Here is a 16,298-nt window from a genome sequence, read left to right on the forward strand (position 1 = left end):
TGGGGACTCCATCTCCCTCAACCTCCTGCATGACTATCAGCTGCTCTCACCTATTTATTTATTTATCAAGTGTTTTATATAGCACAAACATGACCCAATCAGTGGACAGGAAAAGATATGTGTGCATACAGGAATATCTGAACTTGAAAGAATACGTCAAATTTAAAAAAAAATCATCCACTGAACACCCAAAAACAGACCCCTCTGTGCCTGTTCGCAGCCTGGCCGGGCCCTTTCTCTTGGCTCTGGACCACAAAACTTTGTTAATTGACTCTAGGAAGCCACTCTGCTGTGAACGGGGAGAAGCTATGCCAGTCTGGTTTGCTGTTTTATCGCACCACTGGGGCAAACTACAATCCCCATCGTCCCTACAATGCCACACAAGCATATAAGCACAACGCCGACTCACGGCAACTGTAGCTGCTCTGTTCTGAAAGAGGAGAAGCTGTGCCCATCTGGTTTGCTGTATCATCGCACTACTGGGGGAAACTAGAATCCCCTACAACACCACACACACATGTAGGTGCGACACCGACCTGAGGTAACTGTAGCTGCTCTGCTGTGAAAGGGAAGAAGCTGTGCCCGTCGGGTTTGCTGTTTCATAACAACCTTGGTGGAAACTACAATCCCCATTGTCCCTACAATGCAACACGTGCATATAAGCGTAGGCCCGTCAAAGCCCGTCGGAGCCCAGAAGAGTCTGGGCTTGGTCCCTCCCCCAACATCCTTTATTCAGACCCGGACCAACATGTTGTTAGAATATGGGAAAACGTAAATCAAAAGTCGCCGAACAAGGAGGTGAGGCCATCAACACCTTGGACTCCTTAACCAGTGATGTGATATCCAAAGTGATCAAACTGGCTGAATGGTGGCTCTCCGTGGGTGAAGTGAGATTGCTGCCACAAATAAAGGACCTTCCAGACCTTGCTACATTGACCACGCGTGATGACCACCCACTAAGCTAATGTAACAATGCAATAAGCCAATGTAATGATCCCTCAAATACCACAGAGGGGTGAAAGTGGCTACCCCATGGAACCACCAGTCAAGAGGAAAATAAGCAGCATGAGGAATACTTGGCTGTAAATAAAATGGCAAGGGTGGATATATCAACTGAGGCTGAGACAGCAGTGGGAACTGCGCATGATAATGATGACTTATGGCTAAGAATAGAGTAGGTCCTTACATCAATCCTGCAACCGGTCCTTGGCAGACTGACTAAAATTGAACAAAACTTAGCCATACTCATTAACAGAGAGGTTGGGACTCGAGATGTGGGAAAATTAGTGCTTGGGGCCCCTCAGGCACTGTCAAAGGTCAATGAACCTTCCTCTCCACGGTCCCTTGGCGCGACTGGCCTGCCTGAAATACCACAACAGAGGGTGACTACCCTAAGGGGGAGCTGAGAGGAGGGAGGGTTGCTCTAATTCCAACCCCTAACCCTCGATGAGGAGCAATCAAAGTGCCCCACCAACTTTTAATCAGTGTCCACAACCACTACAATCCACCCAATCCTCGCAAAGGCCCACTAGTGTAACAGCAGACACCCTTGCTGTACAAGGATTGAGGGCCCCTGAATCCTCTAGAGTGGGGTAGATAAGATCGAATGAGATATGGGTGGATGGAAATAGGCAGAAGTCATATGGGTTCAAAGTCCATATGAGGCTAGACCTTCCCCCAGCAGCCTGCCCATATGTTATCATCTTGGCAAATACCACGGAACTGGGCAAAACCCAGAGTCAATGGAGCAATTAATGTCCAAAGCCTTACACTGGATGACCAAGTACAATAAAGGGGGATTGTGATCTTTCTAGTCATATAATTTGGGCTAGGAGAGTTGCATGGGTACGACTTGCCCCTAAAATAGCAGGTGGGGATTGTATAGTGCTCAACAATAATAATCGCCACTTGGTGGGGGAATCTGATGAACACACTACCTAACTATCCTTCATCTGGAACCCAGATTTATGCACTCCTATTGGGCTTTTTGTACAAACCCTGAAGGACATATCTAAGGGCACAGGGCTTGGGCAGTTTCAGATCCTACCCCACCACTAGCCAGCCTACTAAAGAAATAGATAGTGCTCCAATACATATAAGCAACCAATTTGCTTCACTGGACTGACTGGAGGAAGATTGTATGGCCCGCCAGTACATAGGAGCTGCATTATGAACTCGCAGAAGCCCCTAACTATAAATAAGAATGTCACTCTAAAAATAATTACTTGAAACATAGCGGGCTTAAGGTTGCAGTTGGCTGATCTAGATTGGGTTAGGTATGTACCCGCCAATGATCTAATATGCTTGCAGGAAACCTGGGAAACAGGTACAGGCATAGACTGGTTTCGTTCTTACCATATTTCAGGGATTCCCTCAAGACCAGGCAGAGCAAGAGGGGGCATCCTGACCTTGATTAGAAAAACACTAAGGGGCCGATTGCGATGCCGCCCGGAAAAACTCCGAACTGCATCCGATTCAGTTGAATCCGATTCGGATGCCTTGTTTCCGAGCGACTTGGACACATTTTCGGACGACCGATCATGATATCTCGAAACCGTCCGAACTGTCCGACTCAGTTCCGAACGGTATTCGGAGTAACGGTGTTGGTCAGAGCCGAATCGTACAGGTCTACGTGGCCGCATTTCCGGACGAGCGATTAGGGTGTTGGATTCGGACATCCTTTCTGAATCGGTTGTTCTGACATAGATCGGCTGTCGGAATCTGACTTTGGGGGCCTGTAGCGGGCCCCCCTTTACCCGGGGCCCTCCGAATTGGGCCCGTGTGTGTACCCATTGGCCCCCCTTTCCCTGCATGTCCTCATTCAGAGCACAAGCTCCCATTGAAGTCAATAGGAGTCCGACCGAACGGACACACCGTAATCAGTCGGTTGGACTCCCTGAACCCGAGTCTTTCGGAAAGCATTCCAAAGCCGATTCAGTTGGACTACTTTCCGGACGACATCGTAATCAGGCCCTAAGTCTCAAAGATATTGGATTTTATAATGAGTCCCCAAATTATCACATTTTGGCATGTGAAGGATATAGGGAAAAGAATTTGCTCCTAATGAATTACTATAACATCAATCGAGCATGCAATTGTGTCTATCACTATAGCGCATAGTTTTATTATATCCTATGGATGGGAGATTTTAATGCCCATAGTTACGATAAGATGGTCAAAATGGTGTGTGGCTTGATTGATGAGAAGGGGGAAGTAACACCGCATTTCCTGCATCATGACTTTGATAATGCCATCAACAGACTGCTCATAATAAGAAACCTAGAAATAATTAATGAAACCGATGCCCTTACAGGATCGTTAGCGAAAACATTTGGCCATACTATCCAGGGCTTCATCACTGATAATATAGTTTTATCTGCAGCCCAAAATGATAATTTCACTAATATTTAAACAGAATGTTTAGCCTTAAGTGATCACGCAGCCTTATCCTGCCAACTGCACTGGGAAGGACTAAACAATCCCTTGATGACCATAGTATCAAAACAATACGTCTCAAGTAAGAAGGGAATTGTCCTCAAATGGAGTAAGATCAATAAGGAGGAACTTATCACTTTGATCATACCCAATACATAAAAGGAGGTAATGTCCTGTCTAAATCCTCATACAGAGGCGAGCAGTGTAGTGACATCATTTGAGATCTTATTGGGCGAAGTAAGAACTAACTTGACCCAGTCAGTGTCTACCGACAGTCCGCTGGTTTGATGCGGCTTGCACAAAGACATTAAAATATTACATTTAGCCCTTAGGATCTGCCCGAGAGATAAGTACCTATTTAGGAACTCACAGTACCAATATAAAGAAGCACCGAAGGCTAGACTTAAAACCCTACAGGAGGAGACGTGCGATAACCTGCTTCAGGCAGCCATCTCAAAAAACTCAAGGGAATGCTGATCTGTAATTAATGCCCCGTTCTTGAAAAATGGTACAGATCCTAACTTAGACACCAATGTGGATGAAGACATATGGGTGGCCCACTTTTGTAAAATATTCAGATTGCCACCTGAGGCTAGAGAACCTCCGCTGAGTGATAGAATGTCAGAGCTAAAAGGTAATTTTTCCTTTGAAATGGCTGAGGTCAGAAATGGGCTAGCTCACAGCAGTTCTGCTCAAGCCCTGGGCCCAGATGAGGCAACCGTAGATTTTTTGGGGGAAAAGTCCAAATTGAAGGTACCATTATTGACCAATGTTTTTAACACTATAGCTAAGGTAGGGCCTGTAGACTCCAAGAAAATGACAATTATAATCCCCATTTTCAAAAAAGGGGAGAAGTCGCTGTCAAAAAACTAGAAAACGATATCCCTTTTACATGGGACAGCTATATTGGTATGGCGATTATTATTGAATAGATTAGACAAGTAGGCCAAGGAGAGGAATATCCTAATACCAGTACAGTACGGTTTTAAAAAGGGGAGAGGGACACTCTCCCCTGGACTGCGTCTTCCATACCCAGCTTTGGAGAGTCATTGAAGAGATGAGCGTAGAGGACACAATAATAAACTTCATCCGTCAACTGTACTCTAAAGCTACAGCTTGTGTCCAGTAAGGAAAATTATGGGGAATGTACAAGGTAGTTCCACATTTAAAGGGGAGTCAGGCAAGGGTGAGTTAGTGCACCCTTCCTATTCTCAATTTATACAAATGGTGTGGAAGCAGCCCTACGTATTCCAATACTCCTCTATGCAGACAATGCATGCTAATAGCCTGGACCGGGTTGGCAGTGCAGAAACAAATGGCGGAGTATGTAAAATATATGAAAAACCTGGACCTTCAGGTTAATGAAGCAAAATCTTTTATATTAGTAACAGGGCAGCAGCTGAAGAAACTTCCGTTCTTCCATATAGCTGGCCGCCAACTGGAATTGATGGAAACCTTTTCATATCTAGGGGTCTTGTTCGACAGAATGCACACATGAGATCATATGGTAGCCAATAGATGTCTTCTATTGGAAAAAAAGCATAGAGAACATATTTACCTTCATTAAAAAACTTAGGTCCAAACTGCTGGAGGCAATAAAAAAGATCTACATGACCAAAGTCATCTCCGTAGCCAAATACGGGGCAGGAGTGTGGGGCATGGTGAATGTAGCTGCTCCCCAACGTGTTGAGGTTATCTTCCTCAAGAAGCTGTTAGCCCTTCACAGAAGCTGTTCAAAGTTTAATCGTCACACTGAATTGGATGTACTATACATGACAGATTCTGCGTGTTTAGCCCCCATATTATTGTGACACTCAGTGTGGAGAAGGGAGACTGTAAATATAACCCAGTGCATTATGATGGATTGCTTAAACCTTCATTATGTGCACAAGTTTACATGACTACAAAATGTAAAAAATACTCTGAGGTTTATCGGTTTGCAGGCTTTGTTTGACACCCTGGCTAACTGATTGAGAATCTCTAAAATAAGAATAAAAAGGTTATTTTTATGAATGATGGAGAGAGAGAGAGATAGGAAAATAATCGAAACAAACTTATTATAAAATTATATCTAATGACTCCTACAATTAATTTCAATGTAAATTCACACTTAACCTTTGTGTCAAATCCCCAACATCAAATTATTCTAGTAAGGTTCCAAGTAAATCACATTCCTATTATGATGGGCTATCGCATGGGAACCTACTCTATTCAAGCCTTGCCGGCCTGCCCGTGCTATGGAACATCTCTCCAAACAGACTTGCATATCATCTTTTTATGGTAATTTTATTTGGCCCAGAGGAAAAGATTCAGTCTGCCCCTCATGCGCAAATATAAATTTAGGCAATGTCGCCCAGCAACATATCTTTACAAATGATGGTGGATCCGGTTGTATGTCACCATTTAGCATCCTTCCTATGGCTCTCAATAAAGCACAAGAGATCCCAACTGCAGGTCTGAGGGTGAAATATTAATCGCTATAACGTTCATTGGGATGGCAATCCCACCCCTGCACTTCACTTGCACTGTCTCTCTTTATATTAACTCATAAGGATTTTATCTATTTATCTAATATAACATAGAGTATCTATTTTTAATCTATTATGAATGGTTTTACTGTACATTTGTTGTAAAAATGCACTAGATATTAGGAAAAATCCTAGAAAGTAAGAAAGATTGGCTGAAATTATAACTAAGTAGGTAGGAGCTCTTAGCGGACCCTTCGCTGAGATTTGTTCCCTCCTTCTATATTTCGCAATGTTTCATTTGGACCCTATAAAGTGGGGAAGAGCGAGACAGGATAGTGTTTTGTTATTAATTCCTTACTATGCACTGACACTTTTGGAACCTAATTGTATTTTATTGTATTGCTTTTATTATTGTACTTTTATGCCCTTCACTTTCTTCAGATCAAATAAAGTGATAATGATGACTCATCCCAAATAAAAAGAAAACCGTTCAGCCATGATTTTATATTCAATATGTTAGAAATAGGGTCTATAGTTGGCAGAGTTATGCACCTTGACCAAGTAAGGGCCTTTCCTTCTATTCAGGGTAGGGAGATTTCACTTCTAAAATAGCCCCTGCTCACTCCCTTGGTAGCTTGGCACGAGCAGTCAGCCTGAGCTCGAAGGCAATTTATAAGTCAGGATTATCTCAGAAACATTTGCACATAACACACAGTAATGCAGTGAAAACACTACAAAAGTACACCACACCAATTTTAGGAAAATCGCCAATATTTATCGGTGTAAAACAAGACTATAGCAATAAAAATCCGACATACAGTTATCTGGATACAAATAATGCAAAAATAGGCTTTAAATACAGTTCCTTGAAGTTGTTATCTCCCTCCAGGGCTATCACGGCCTTGTGAACAAATAAATCTAACAATTCAGGTTAGACCGCAAGGTCACAGGCCAGGTACTGTGTGGGGAAGATGCACAAACAGTATCTTGGAAATGCAGGTCGTCGTGGAGCTTGTGATGAGCTCTGAAGAGCCGGAGTCGGCAGGCATCAGTTCCGGAGGCTGGTGCAGGAGTAATCAGGCCCTTGAAGTCACACGCGTGCAAATCGAACTCCGTGAGGTTGAAGTCAGGAGCACTGGCGTCGATTGGCATCGGGGCTGCAGTGCAAAGTGGAGCAGTGCGACGTGCAGTGCACTTGGGATGCGGTGCAAGCAGCAGCTCGGTGACAGCGTCAAGCGGCATCGGTGAGACCAGGGCTGCGGTGTGAAGCAGGGCAGTGCTCATTGGGGTGCAGGCAGGTCGCGGTGCAAGCAGCAGTGTTATCACTGCTGAAGTGCTGTAGCCATTCTGGGGTTGATGGGGCATGCGTCATTGGGCCATGGCTGTGGTGTGGGACAGGGCGGTGCATCAAGTAACTCACGGGCGATGCCCCTAGGCCACGGTGCACGCAGCAGCATTGATGTCGGAGTGAGGCGTAGTCATCAGGGACACTAGGGTGGCAATGTGAAGTGAGGAGTTGCGAAGTACAGTGACCTCAGGTCATGTGCAAGTAGCAGCTTGGTGGCATCGTCGGGCGTCGGTGAGTCCAGGGTTGTGGTGCGAATCAGACTGTGCTCTCTGCAGTGCCAACAGGTCACGAAGCGGGCTGCAGCAGCGTTGATGGCATAGGGTTGCTTTTTCTTCTGCAGCAACTGAAACACAAAGTTTCAGATGCGGGTACCCAGAGGATGGTGAAGTCTTTGGTGTGCCTGATACTTCCAACAGGAGGCTAGCTCTACTTCAGACCCTTGGAGAATCTTTAACAGCAGGATTCAAGAAAATTCCAGTCCAATCCTTTCACTGCCCAAGACAGAAGCAACAACTGGTGGTCAACCCAACAAATCAATCAACAGAAAAGGGGCAGAACTCCTCCTGGCAGCTCTTCCAGCTCTTCTTCCTGGGAGGGTCCTTAGTCCATAAGTGTTCTAAAGTTCTAGGTTCAGGGTGCCAATATTTATACCACTTTTTTCCTTTGAGGTTTTTGGAAGAAAGCCTCTTGGCTCAGTAAAAACAGTTCTTTCATTCCTGGTCCAGCTTCACTACAGGAGATGGAGACAGCAGTGTGCAGAGCAAACACAGCCTATTCAGGTGCTATTGAAAACTTCTCCCATCGCTCTAAATGCAGAAAGGTCTAGTCAGCCTGGCTATGAGTCACCCAGGAAAGTCAGGACCCACTTTTACCCCCTTGCGACAGTCTAGAGTGAATGCACATCCCCAGCTCCTTTCATTCTAAAACCAGATGGTGAATACACAAACAGGCATAAGCACACAGGCTGGTTAAGCAAGAAAATGCTAACTTTCTAAAAGTTGCATTTTAAAACACAAAATTTAAAAACCACCATCACTAAAAGGTTTGTTATATTATTCTGAGTTCAGAGAGCCTACACTTCAAATTTCTAGCTGTTCCCAATGGAAAGTTACACTTGTAAAAACGTAACAAGCAGCTCCCATGTTAACCTTTGGGAGCGCTAGCACTTGCAATAGTGAAAGTGTCACTATCAGGACATGTAACACAGCACTACATGTCCTACCTTTCACATACATTGCACCCTGCCCAGGGGGTACATTAGGCCTACCTTAGGGGTGTCTTAAATGTTAGCAAAGGGAAGGTTGGGGCCCGGCAAGTGGGTGCACTTGCCAGGTCGACATGGCAGTTAAAACTGTGTGCAGACACTGCAGTGGCAGGTCTGAGAAACCTTTGAAAACTACTTGTGTGGGTGACACAACCAGTGCTTCAGGCCCACTAGTAGCATTTGACTTACAGGCCCTGGGCACACATAGTGAACTGTACAAGGGACTTATTAGTAAATAAAATATGCCAGTCATGGATATACCATCAGCAACACGATTTACATGGGGAACATATGCACTTTAGCACTGAATAGAAGTGGTAAGGTGTCCAGAGTCCTAGAACCAACCAGAAATAGGTAAAAAATAGGAGGTCAACAAGCAAAATGTCTGGGGATAAACCCACTAACAATGCCAGGTCTAACACAATAATGTGATGTCATTAGCTAAATGCCACGCCCACCTAATTATGATGACATCTTATGAAATTACATTGCATGACCTTTTCTTCTAATCTCATTACAGGGCAATTATTTCTATAATCTTTGAGACTAAAATTAGAATAGGACGCAACATCATTAAATGTAAAAACTGCTATTATACTTGTACAGTTAATAATTTAAGACAAACACTTTTATGAAGCGGATTAAGGTTTGCTTAAGTTACCAAACATATGATAAGATGCTCCCATGATGCTCTTGGGGTGCAGCCTTGATATGTTAGAAACACAGCAATCATACAAGGCTAGTTGCAACCATCATATACCGAACATGAGCATATAACACCAAACAAAAGCTTAAATCCTCAAGTACACCATTGTATGACATATAGTCAAGTTCAGTCTCACAAGCATAGACACAGCTTCAATGCCCAGTGTCAGATTCAAAGACGTAGGCAAAACAATGATATACCTCAAACCAAACACCACATATGTACGTATGCATTTTCATTAGTTTATGTACACCCTCAGATGATCTACAGTTTTGAGCAATAACTACTTATTATACCTCGTATAGGCCTCTAACACCCAGATGTAGCTACCTATGCCAGAATACAGTTCTATACACAGGTATAGCCACTTATGCACAGGAATGTCCTCAAATGCCTAAGCACAAACACATGAGGCTAAATCAGCCAGGTTTTACCTTCTACTCCCCAGAAGATCCTATGGATCCTGAGCAGTAGGGCCTGTGGAAGCCTGTGAGAGTGACAGGCAGAGTAGAAATTAGTGCAGCTCTTCCACAGCATTACAACCTGTTCCCCCACACAAACTCTGGTGCAGGTAGCACTGCTGAGGTTGAGAATTTATCCTGCGCATTCCAATGCGGAATGGTAGTGGGACCTGCAGGGCCAGGGGAAGAGGAACTCTCAATAGTAGGTCTGTTTACATTTTGAAGCGACTTCAGCACAGGTACAAGAGAAGAAGCTGAAGCTCTTGAGGCCTGTTCCACATCCCTATTTGAAGTTGATGAGCTGAGGGTCATGAGAATTATAATTCAGAAATTAAACATTGGTCAGGGAGAGACCTGTTTGATTTCTGTCCTTGGCACTGCCCTTGCGATCTGTATACCTGAAATCACAGTTGTAATAGAAGGGTTGACATCAGTTGACTCATAGTTACTGGTTTTATTCACTCTGGCCGAAATGGTATCCCTGCAACAATCTCTACCAGAGGGGGACATACAGCTGATTGATTTGCAGGGCGATGTGATGCTCTTCAACATTAGAAACTTACCACCCTTGGACTTGAAGGCAGAGCAGAGAAATCCAGCCTCTTCCGTCACTCTCTCCGCCAGGGACTTCTTTCCCAGACCAAAATCTCTCAGAGTAGAGAGCGAGAACCTCCTAATATCCTTCCATGTCTGGCCATATCTTGCCATCACCACTCCTGTAGATTTAAAACACAAACACAATAGTAAATTTACAAGCAGTCAGTCCTTTCAGGGTACATTAGAATTCTGCACTGTCCCCTGTGTGATAATGAAAATAAAATAACTTCTAGGAGAATCTAGGAAAATAATGTATGGAAACATACGTATGTAAATCATACATTTTTGATAAACTGCACATTAGTGTCATCATGGGCCTACGTGAGTCTTTGAAGAAGCTAGTTGCAGGTAATTGTTGCCAGGAGAGATGATCAAAGGACTGAAAAAGGGCAGATGTACTGTAGGTTCATTCGATTGCAAGCAAATGATGTCTAGAAATTTATATTTTGTAGGTTTGAGTTTAATGTAAAATGAAGGCCTGACTAATGAGGATCATCCTGATAGCACAAATCTGTATAAAGTTGTCAAACCACGTCCCTTACAAACAAGATATGCTTTTTGAAAGGCAGGTGTGCTCAAATGATGACAACATGTATTTCTGTGACCTTTTATCGTAAGTAACAGCCTTGAATCGTCGCAGGGAAGAGAACTCATGAATTGAAAGCTTCCTGTAATATCAATGTCCCGTGCATTTGTAAATTGATATGAAGGATTTTGTCCATGAGGCTCAGTACCCTAAGAGAAGCATAAACCAGTTTGTTGTACGATTAATGACAATCTATCTGATATAGCAGCCCAATACCGAGAAATAAAGTGAGGCGGAGCACAAATATATGCATGTCATCAGTCTCTAAAATACAGCCTGAGGACAAAAGACGTAGGAGTCACAATTACAGATGAATTATTTCTTAAGATAAAAAATATTTAGAAAAGAAAAGATAGTGGTCGACGGTCACAGCCATCAGAGCTAATGTGCTACTATTCTATTCTCTCGTGTGCTTATTCCCTCACATATTAATAGCACCCACCACTCGTTAGCATTACTGGATTGATGAGAGATGTTTACACGGTTCAAGCTTCCATTGTTACTCTTTGACTGTGCCCTGGGAGGGAGCCATAATCCTCTCTGCTTCCTACATATTGGCCAGCTTGCAGTGGGCCTCCTAGCAGTGCATGTTGACAAGATATTTATGGAACTGGACTCTCAGCTGATTGGGGTAAAGCTCTCTGCAAAACCTGGGCAGGATTCTGATCATCTGGAAGGCAGGTAGGAAGGGATTTGTTGTAGTGTCTGTGGATGATCCAGAACCTTGCTCGGGCACAGTGATAGCTCTACACACCTCAAATTAAGCTGAGACCCTGATGACGCTACAAGCTCCCAGGGTGACAAAAGCAATAGTCTTTATCCATTAAGTCTCCTCTAATTCTGGGAAGACAAAGCCTCTTCCTTTGCCACCTAAGGGGCATATTAACAAGGGCCGGCGATAAATATTGCAAAGCGCGCTTAGCGCTTTCATATTTATCGCCGACTATCTCTGGAATTTATCGTCCGGTTAGCGCGTTATCAACAACGCGCTAACCGATCTCCGTTTTCCATGGTGGAAAACAGCGATATCCTAGATGATAGGGCCTGTGGTCTTAGCCACAGAATCCACCCCCCATGTTAAGTATGCCTTAGTCAGGAATTTAACTGACGTTAAATTCCTGCGTTATGGCATATTTAATGCGATTTAAATAATCGCTACCCTTCCTTGTTAATATCGCGAAGCTGCCTTCGCGATATTTTTCCTGGTTGGTTTCACAGCCATACCTACTTTGCATCTCATTAGCGATGCAATGTTAGGCGTGCTGGAAACGGGCGCTAAGTCAGCAAAACACGCGATAAGGCGATAAAATGATCGCCGCTTTTCGTCCGCCTTGTTAACATGCCCCTAAGTTTCCTACATGCAAAACTGTGTATTAAGAAGTCTTCTTCCAAGCCGCCTCCTCTGGTACTTTCCTCGTGTATTATGAATTTAAAGTGCTGATGGAGCAGGTAGTGCAAAATTTTGTATACCTCCTCTATTTTACATGAAAATACTAATTATATAATCTATTAATTATAATATTATTAAACGAGTGCTGCATGTATATTAATCAACATTATAAAAACACAAATTACACATGGGATATTGCTATTTGCATGGCTAAATAACTCATATAACTAAAATCTGTACGCATATTAATAATAGTATATGGGGTAATAGTATATCGCATGATATATATTGCTTTTGTGTCGTTTGCATCTTCGTGGAGGATCGAAAAGGTGAATATAATTGCTTTAAATGTCACTATATGCTAGATAAATACTAATACATAAAGGGATTAGTAAGGGGTTAACATTAGAATAATCATTTCTATGTATTAATTATTCTTTTGTGTTTGTTTCGCTTAGGTTGACATTGGGGCCTAATCCAAAATGGTGGCTGACACCGTATACAGAAGTGGCCACCATCTCGTGAAGCGCGGGGTCAGCTGCGCATGTCCGGTCGGTATCATGAACTTCTTGGCAACCATTATACATCATGTTCCCGGTCAAGGATAAGAATTTGGTGGTCTGACAAGATAAGGGAACAATCAAGCATACAAGCCGATACTAAAGCGAACCAGTAGCATCACAACTCGGACTGAACTGAGAATCTGGGAATAAGAATCGGACAATCCCAACCAGCAAATAACCACTGTTCTTGGCCTAAAAATGTATCATGTTAACCTGAGATTTATTATAAAATAGGTAGTAGAATAGGGAGGGGGCGACGCCTTTTCTTGATGGTCCGGATGCTGCCTGATCGTCTGATGACTGCAAACTCTTCCCAACCAAACGGGGCAATCATAGATGCTTGCACGATTTCTGGTCCTTTGATAAATCTTGGGACTATAACGTGCTGAGCAGAGGACTTTGGACTCTGAGCCTTGGCCTGCTTTATTCGGACAATTGATGACAAAATTCGGTTATGCAGAGCCAATGAATAATAGGACCCCAGATAGCCAGATTAGGTAAATATGATGTTCTGCGATTTACTTAAATTGATCTAGAAATTCTGAACTTTGACGAGACAAATGCAAATATAAATCAGTATGAAATTTTAGATAAACAAATACTGATTAACAAGAAATGATGAGTTTGTGGTTTTTGGTTAAGAGAAATAAGGATTCTGAGTCTTAAAAATGTGTTTTAGCTGGTTCTAAATCACCAACAACCAATCCAACTAATTGGTCCGTCGACCAAGTGGGTGGAGTGCCTTGATGTTTAGGATTAGGGATCTATAGGCGATGAATGCTAATGTATAATTTGTAAAATAACTCTTCTCTCCCTATAGGTTATAAGGTGTTCCCCCACATGTCCAGCGCAAGAAACACTTCATCCCTCCGGTATGCAGATTTGTGAGAGAGATGTATGAGTTTTGGTGTTATGAGCCCCACCAATGACTGCGTGTGTGAATGAGCTAATGTGATGTTGGGTCTGTGATGCAGGGAGGATATTTGAAAATTTGCCCTGTTTCCCGGTTTCGCGCTGGATCAGTGACATCTCAAGACAGCAGGGAAAGCAAAAACGAATGTGGTAACTGACACATTGCCAGAGGTATTTCTGCCAGTCTGCCGCCATGGACGAGCTACTTTTCTTTCCGTCAGACACTTGAAAAGTAAACAACAGATCATGATGGGCCATATTAACAAGGCGGCGCTATAAAATTATCGCCGCTTTTGCGGCCGTTTTTGGCAGAAAAGCGGCAATAATTTTATCGCCTTATTAGCAAAGACACGCTATCGTGTGTTTTGCTGACTCTGCGCCCATTTCCAGCACGCCTAACTTTGCATCGCTAATGAGATGCAAAGTAGGCGTGGCTGTGAAACCAACCAGGGAAAATATCGCGAAGGCAGCTTCGCGATATTAACAAGGAACGGTAGCGATTATTTAAATCTCGTTAAGTATGCCTTAACGTAGGAATTTAACGTCAGTTAAATTCCTGACTAAGGCGTACTTAACATGGGGGGTGGATTCTGTGGTTAAGACCACAGGCCCTATCATCTAGGATATCGCTGTTTATCACTATCTCTGGAATTTTTATCGCCTTGGCGATGCGCGTTGTTGATAACGCTCTAACCGGGCGATAAATTCCAGAGATAGCCGGCGATAAATATGCAAGCGCTAAGCGCGCTTTGCGATATTTATCGCCGGCCCTTATTAATATGCCCCGTGTGGCTTTACCCATAGCCAGCAACCTCAGCTCTTATTGTTGGTTATGGTAAAAGATATGGTGACTCCTAAGCGCCGATCTGAAATGTAGCTTTTCGGAGCACTTGTAACCGTTCGTTTCCTTCTCACTTTAGATCATTTTTTCCAGACACTTTTCTATTTATTAATTTCCTCACCCAGGAAACCTTTGCTTGCTTAGCGCTGTCTAAGAGAAGATTTTGCAGTCACTGAACAAGTTATAATATTTTGCTCATTACAGTCCTTTTGATAAAACAAAGACCCGATGTCTTTGTAGAGAGCTTTTTACATTTTTATGTGTATGTGAATAGTGGATATAGTACATAAATTTACCTTTTTTGTGTTTTGTATTTTTCTTTCATGTTTGTTGCGTGGTGTTTTCCTATCCCTATTGCCTCCTAGTTTTTTTCTTTTTCACCTTAGTGGTTTACTTTTCCTCTTTTTCTTCCCGTTTTCCACCACAATCGTGGCATTCTCCCATGCCCCTCCCATCATTGCTGACCTAATTTTAGGCCAATTTATTTGCGTTAGAAAATCTACTTACCTTCCGACTTTCGCCTCAAGTTGCCTATTGTACCTTTGTTCCTTTCTGACTCGCTCTGCTGCCGCTCTCGCACTCTGCCATGGTAACTGCGAATGCTTTGCAGTCGTGGTTCTATGACACGTTTACTGGCACAGCCAATAAGGGTATGACTCTATGACCTGTCTGTGCAGCTTTGTGACGTGCTCCGTTGTCACTCTTACACATTCCATGTTTCCCAGGTTGCGTGATAGGGTCATTCTATATTGGCAGGACCAAAGAGCATATACCATACGAAACAACATCCTCTCCCATAAAAGGCTGGGTTTCCCATGTTACAGGCAGAAGAAGTTCCGTGTCATCAATCTCCTTAAGTCAATACTATTCTAGTAAGTAAATGATGAGGCCACAGAACCAAGTTCACAGAATGCACGGTCAATAGCAACACGATGTTGAACAAAACAGCTGAAAACCCTTCACTTTCCTTATAACAATATTAATTTGTAGGAAAAAATTACCGTTGATGCCGCCTACCTCCAATAGTAAAAGCATTGTAGGAGAATCCTAAAATGAATTGTGTTATTTCTTCCTTTCATTCGTCAGAAACATTTAACTGACATTTTAGTTTAAATACATTGTTTTAAACTATAGAATCTATTAGAGAAGCCATCATTGCTCCAGTGGCGGTGGCATGGCTCGCGGGTAGCAGGGCAGGAGCGTATGCAGGGCTGGAGGGGTGTGCTCAATATTAAAAAATTAAAAAATAAACACTTGCGCTGGGTCCCGCTTCTCTGCTCCTGCTCTCCTCGTCTTGGCTCGAGGAACAGGAAGCACAGCCAGGCTCCCCTGACCAATCACAACACTGCAATGAAGTGTTGTGATTGGTCTGGGCATCCTGGTTCGATGCTCAGCCAGGGAATAGGGGTCTGGGGATGTTCTTCAAGCAGGCTGTACTGCATGACTGCTTGGGAAGCCCAAGAGGGCAGGACAAACAGTCATGTGTACTTAGGAGTGGACAAACCACTCCTCCCCTGCCCTGCTCCAAGAGCAGTGCAGCACTGCCTGTCTGCCCGCAAAGCAGCACTGAAATATAAAATAATAATAACTTAAAGTTATTACCATTTTATGTTTCCTTTACATTGCACTGCTTAAAAGCAGTGGGGGGCGACACTCCTCCGCCATTGCAGGGGAGCCGCATGTTTGTAGTCAGAAATATCGAAAATGGAATAGTAAGTGACAACAAC

The 16,298-nt window shown here is 43.3% G+C and overlaps 1 protein-coding gene across 1 annotated transcript in view; it reads right to left on the bottom strand.

Moving 5' to 3' along the window:
- LOC146833606 (cytochrome P450 2D15-like) overlaps positions 1-16,298 on the bottom strand; it is a 565,139-nt gene that overhangs the window by 474,475 nt on the left and 74,366 nt on the right. The window contains exon 3 of the mRNA XM_085601485.1: positions 10,246-10,398. Coding sequence (XP_085457611.1) covers positions 10,246-10,398 — 153 coding nt within the window. The remainder of the gene's footprint in view (positions 1-10,245; positions 10,399-16,298) is intronic.

This window comes from Triturus cristatus, chromosome 4_2 (assembly GCF_964204655.1).
Source record: "Triturus cristatus chromosome 4_2, aTriCri1.1, whole genome shotgun sequence".
Lineage (NCBI taxonomy): Eukaryota > Metazoa > Chordata > Amphibia > Caudata > Salamandridae > Triturus > Triturus cristatus.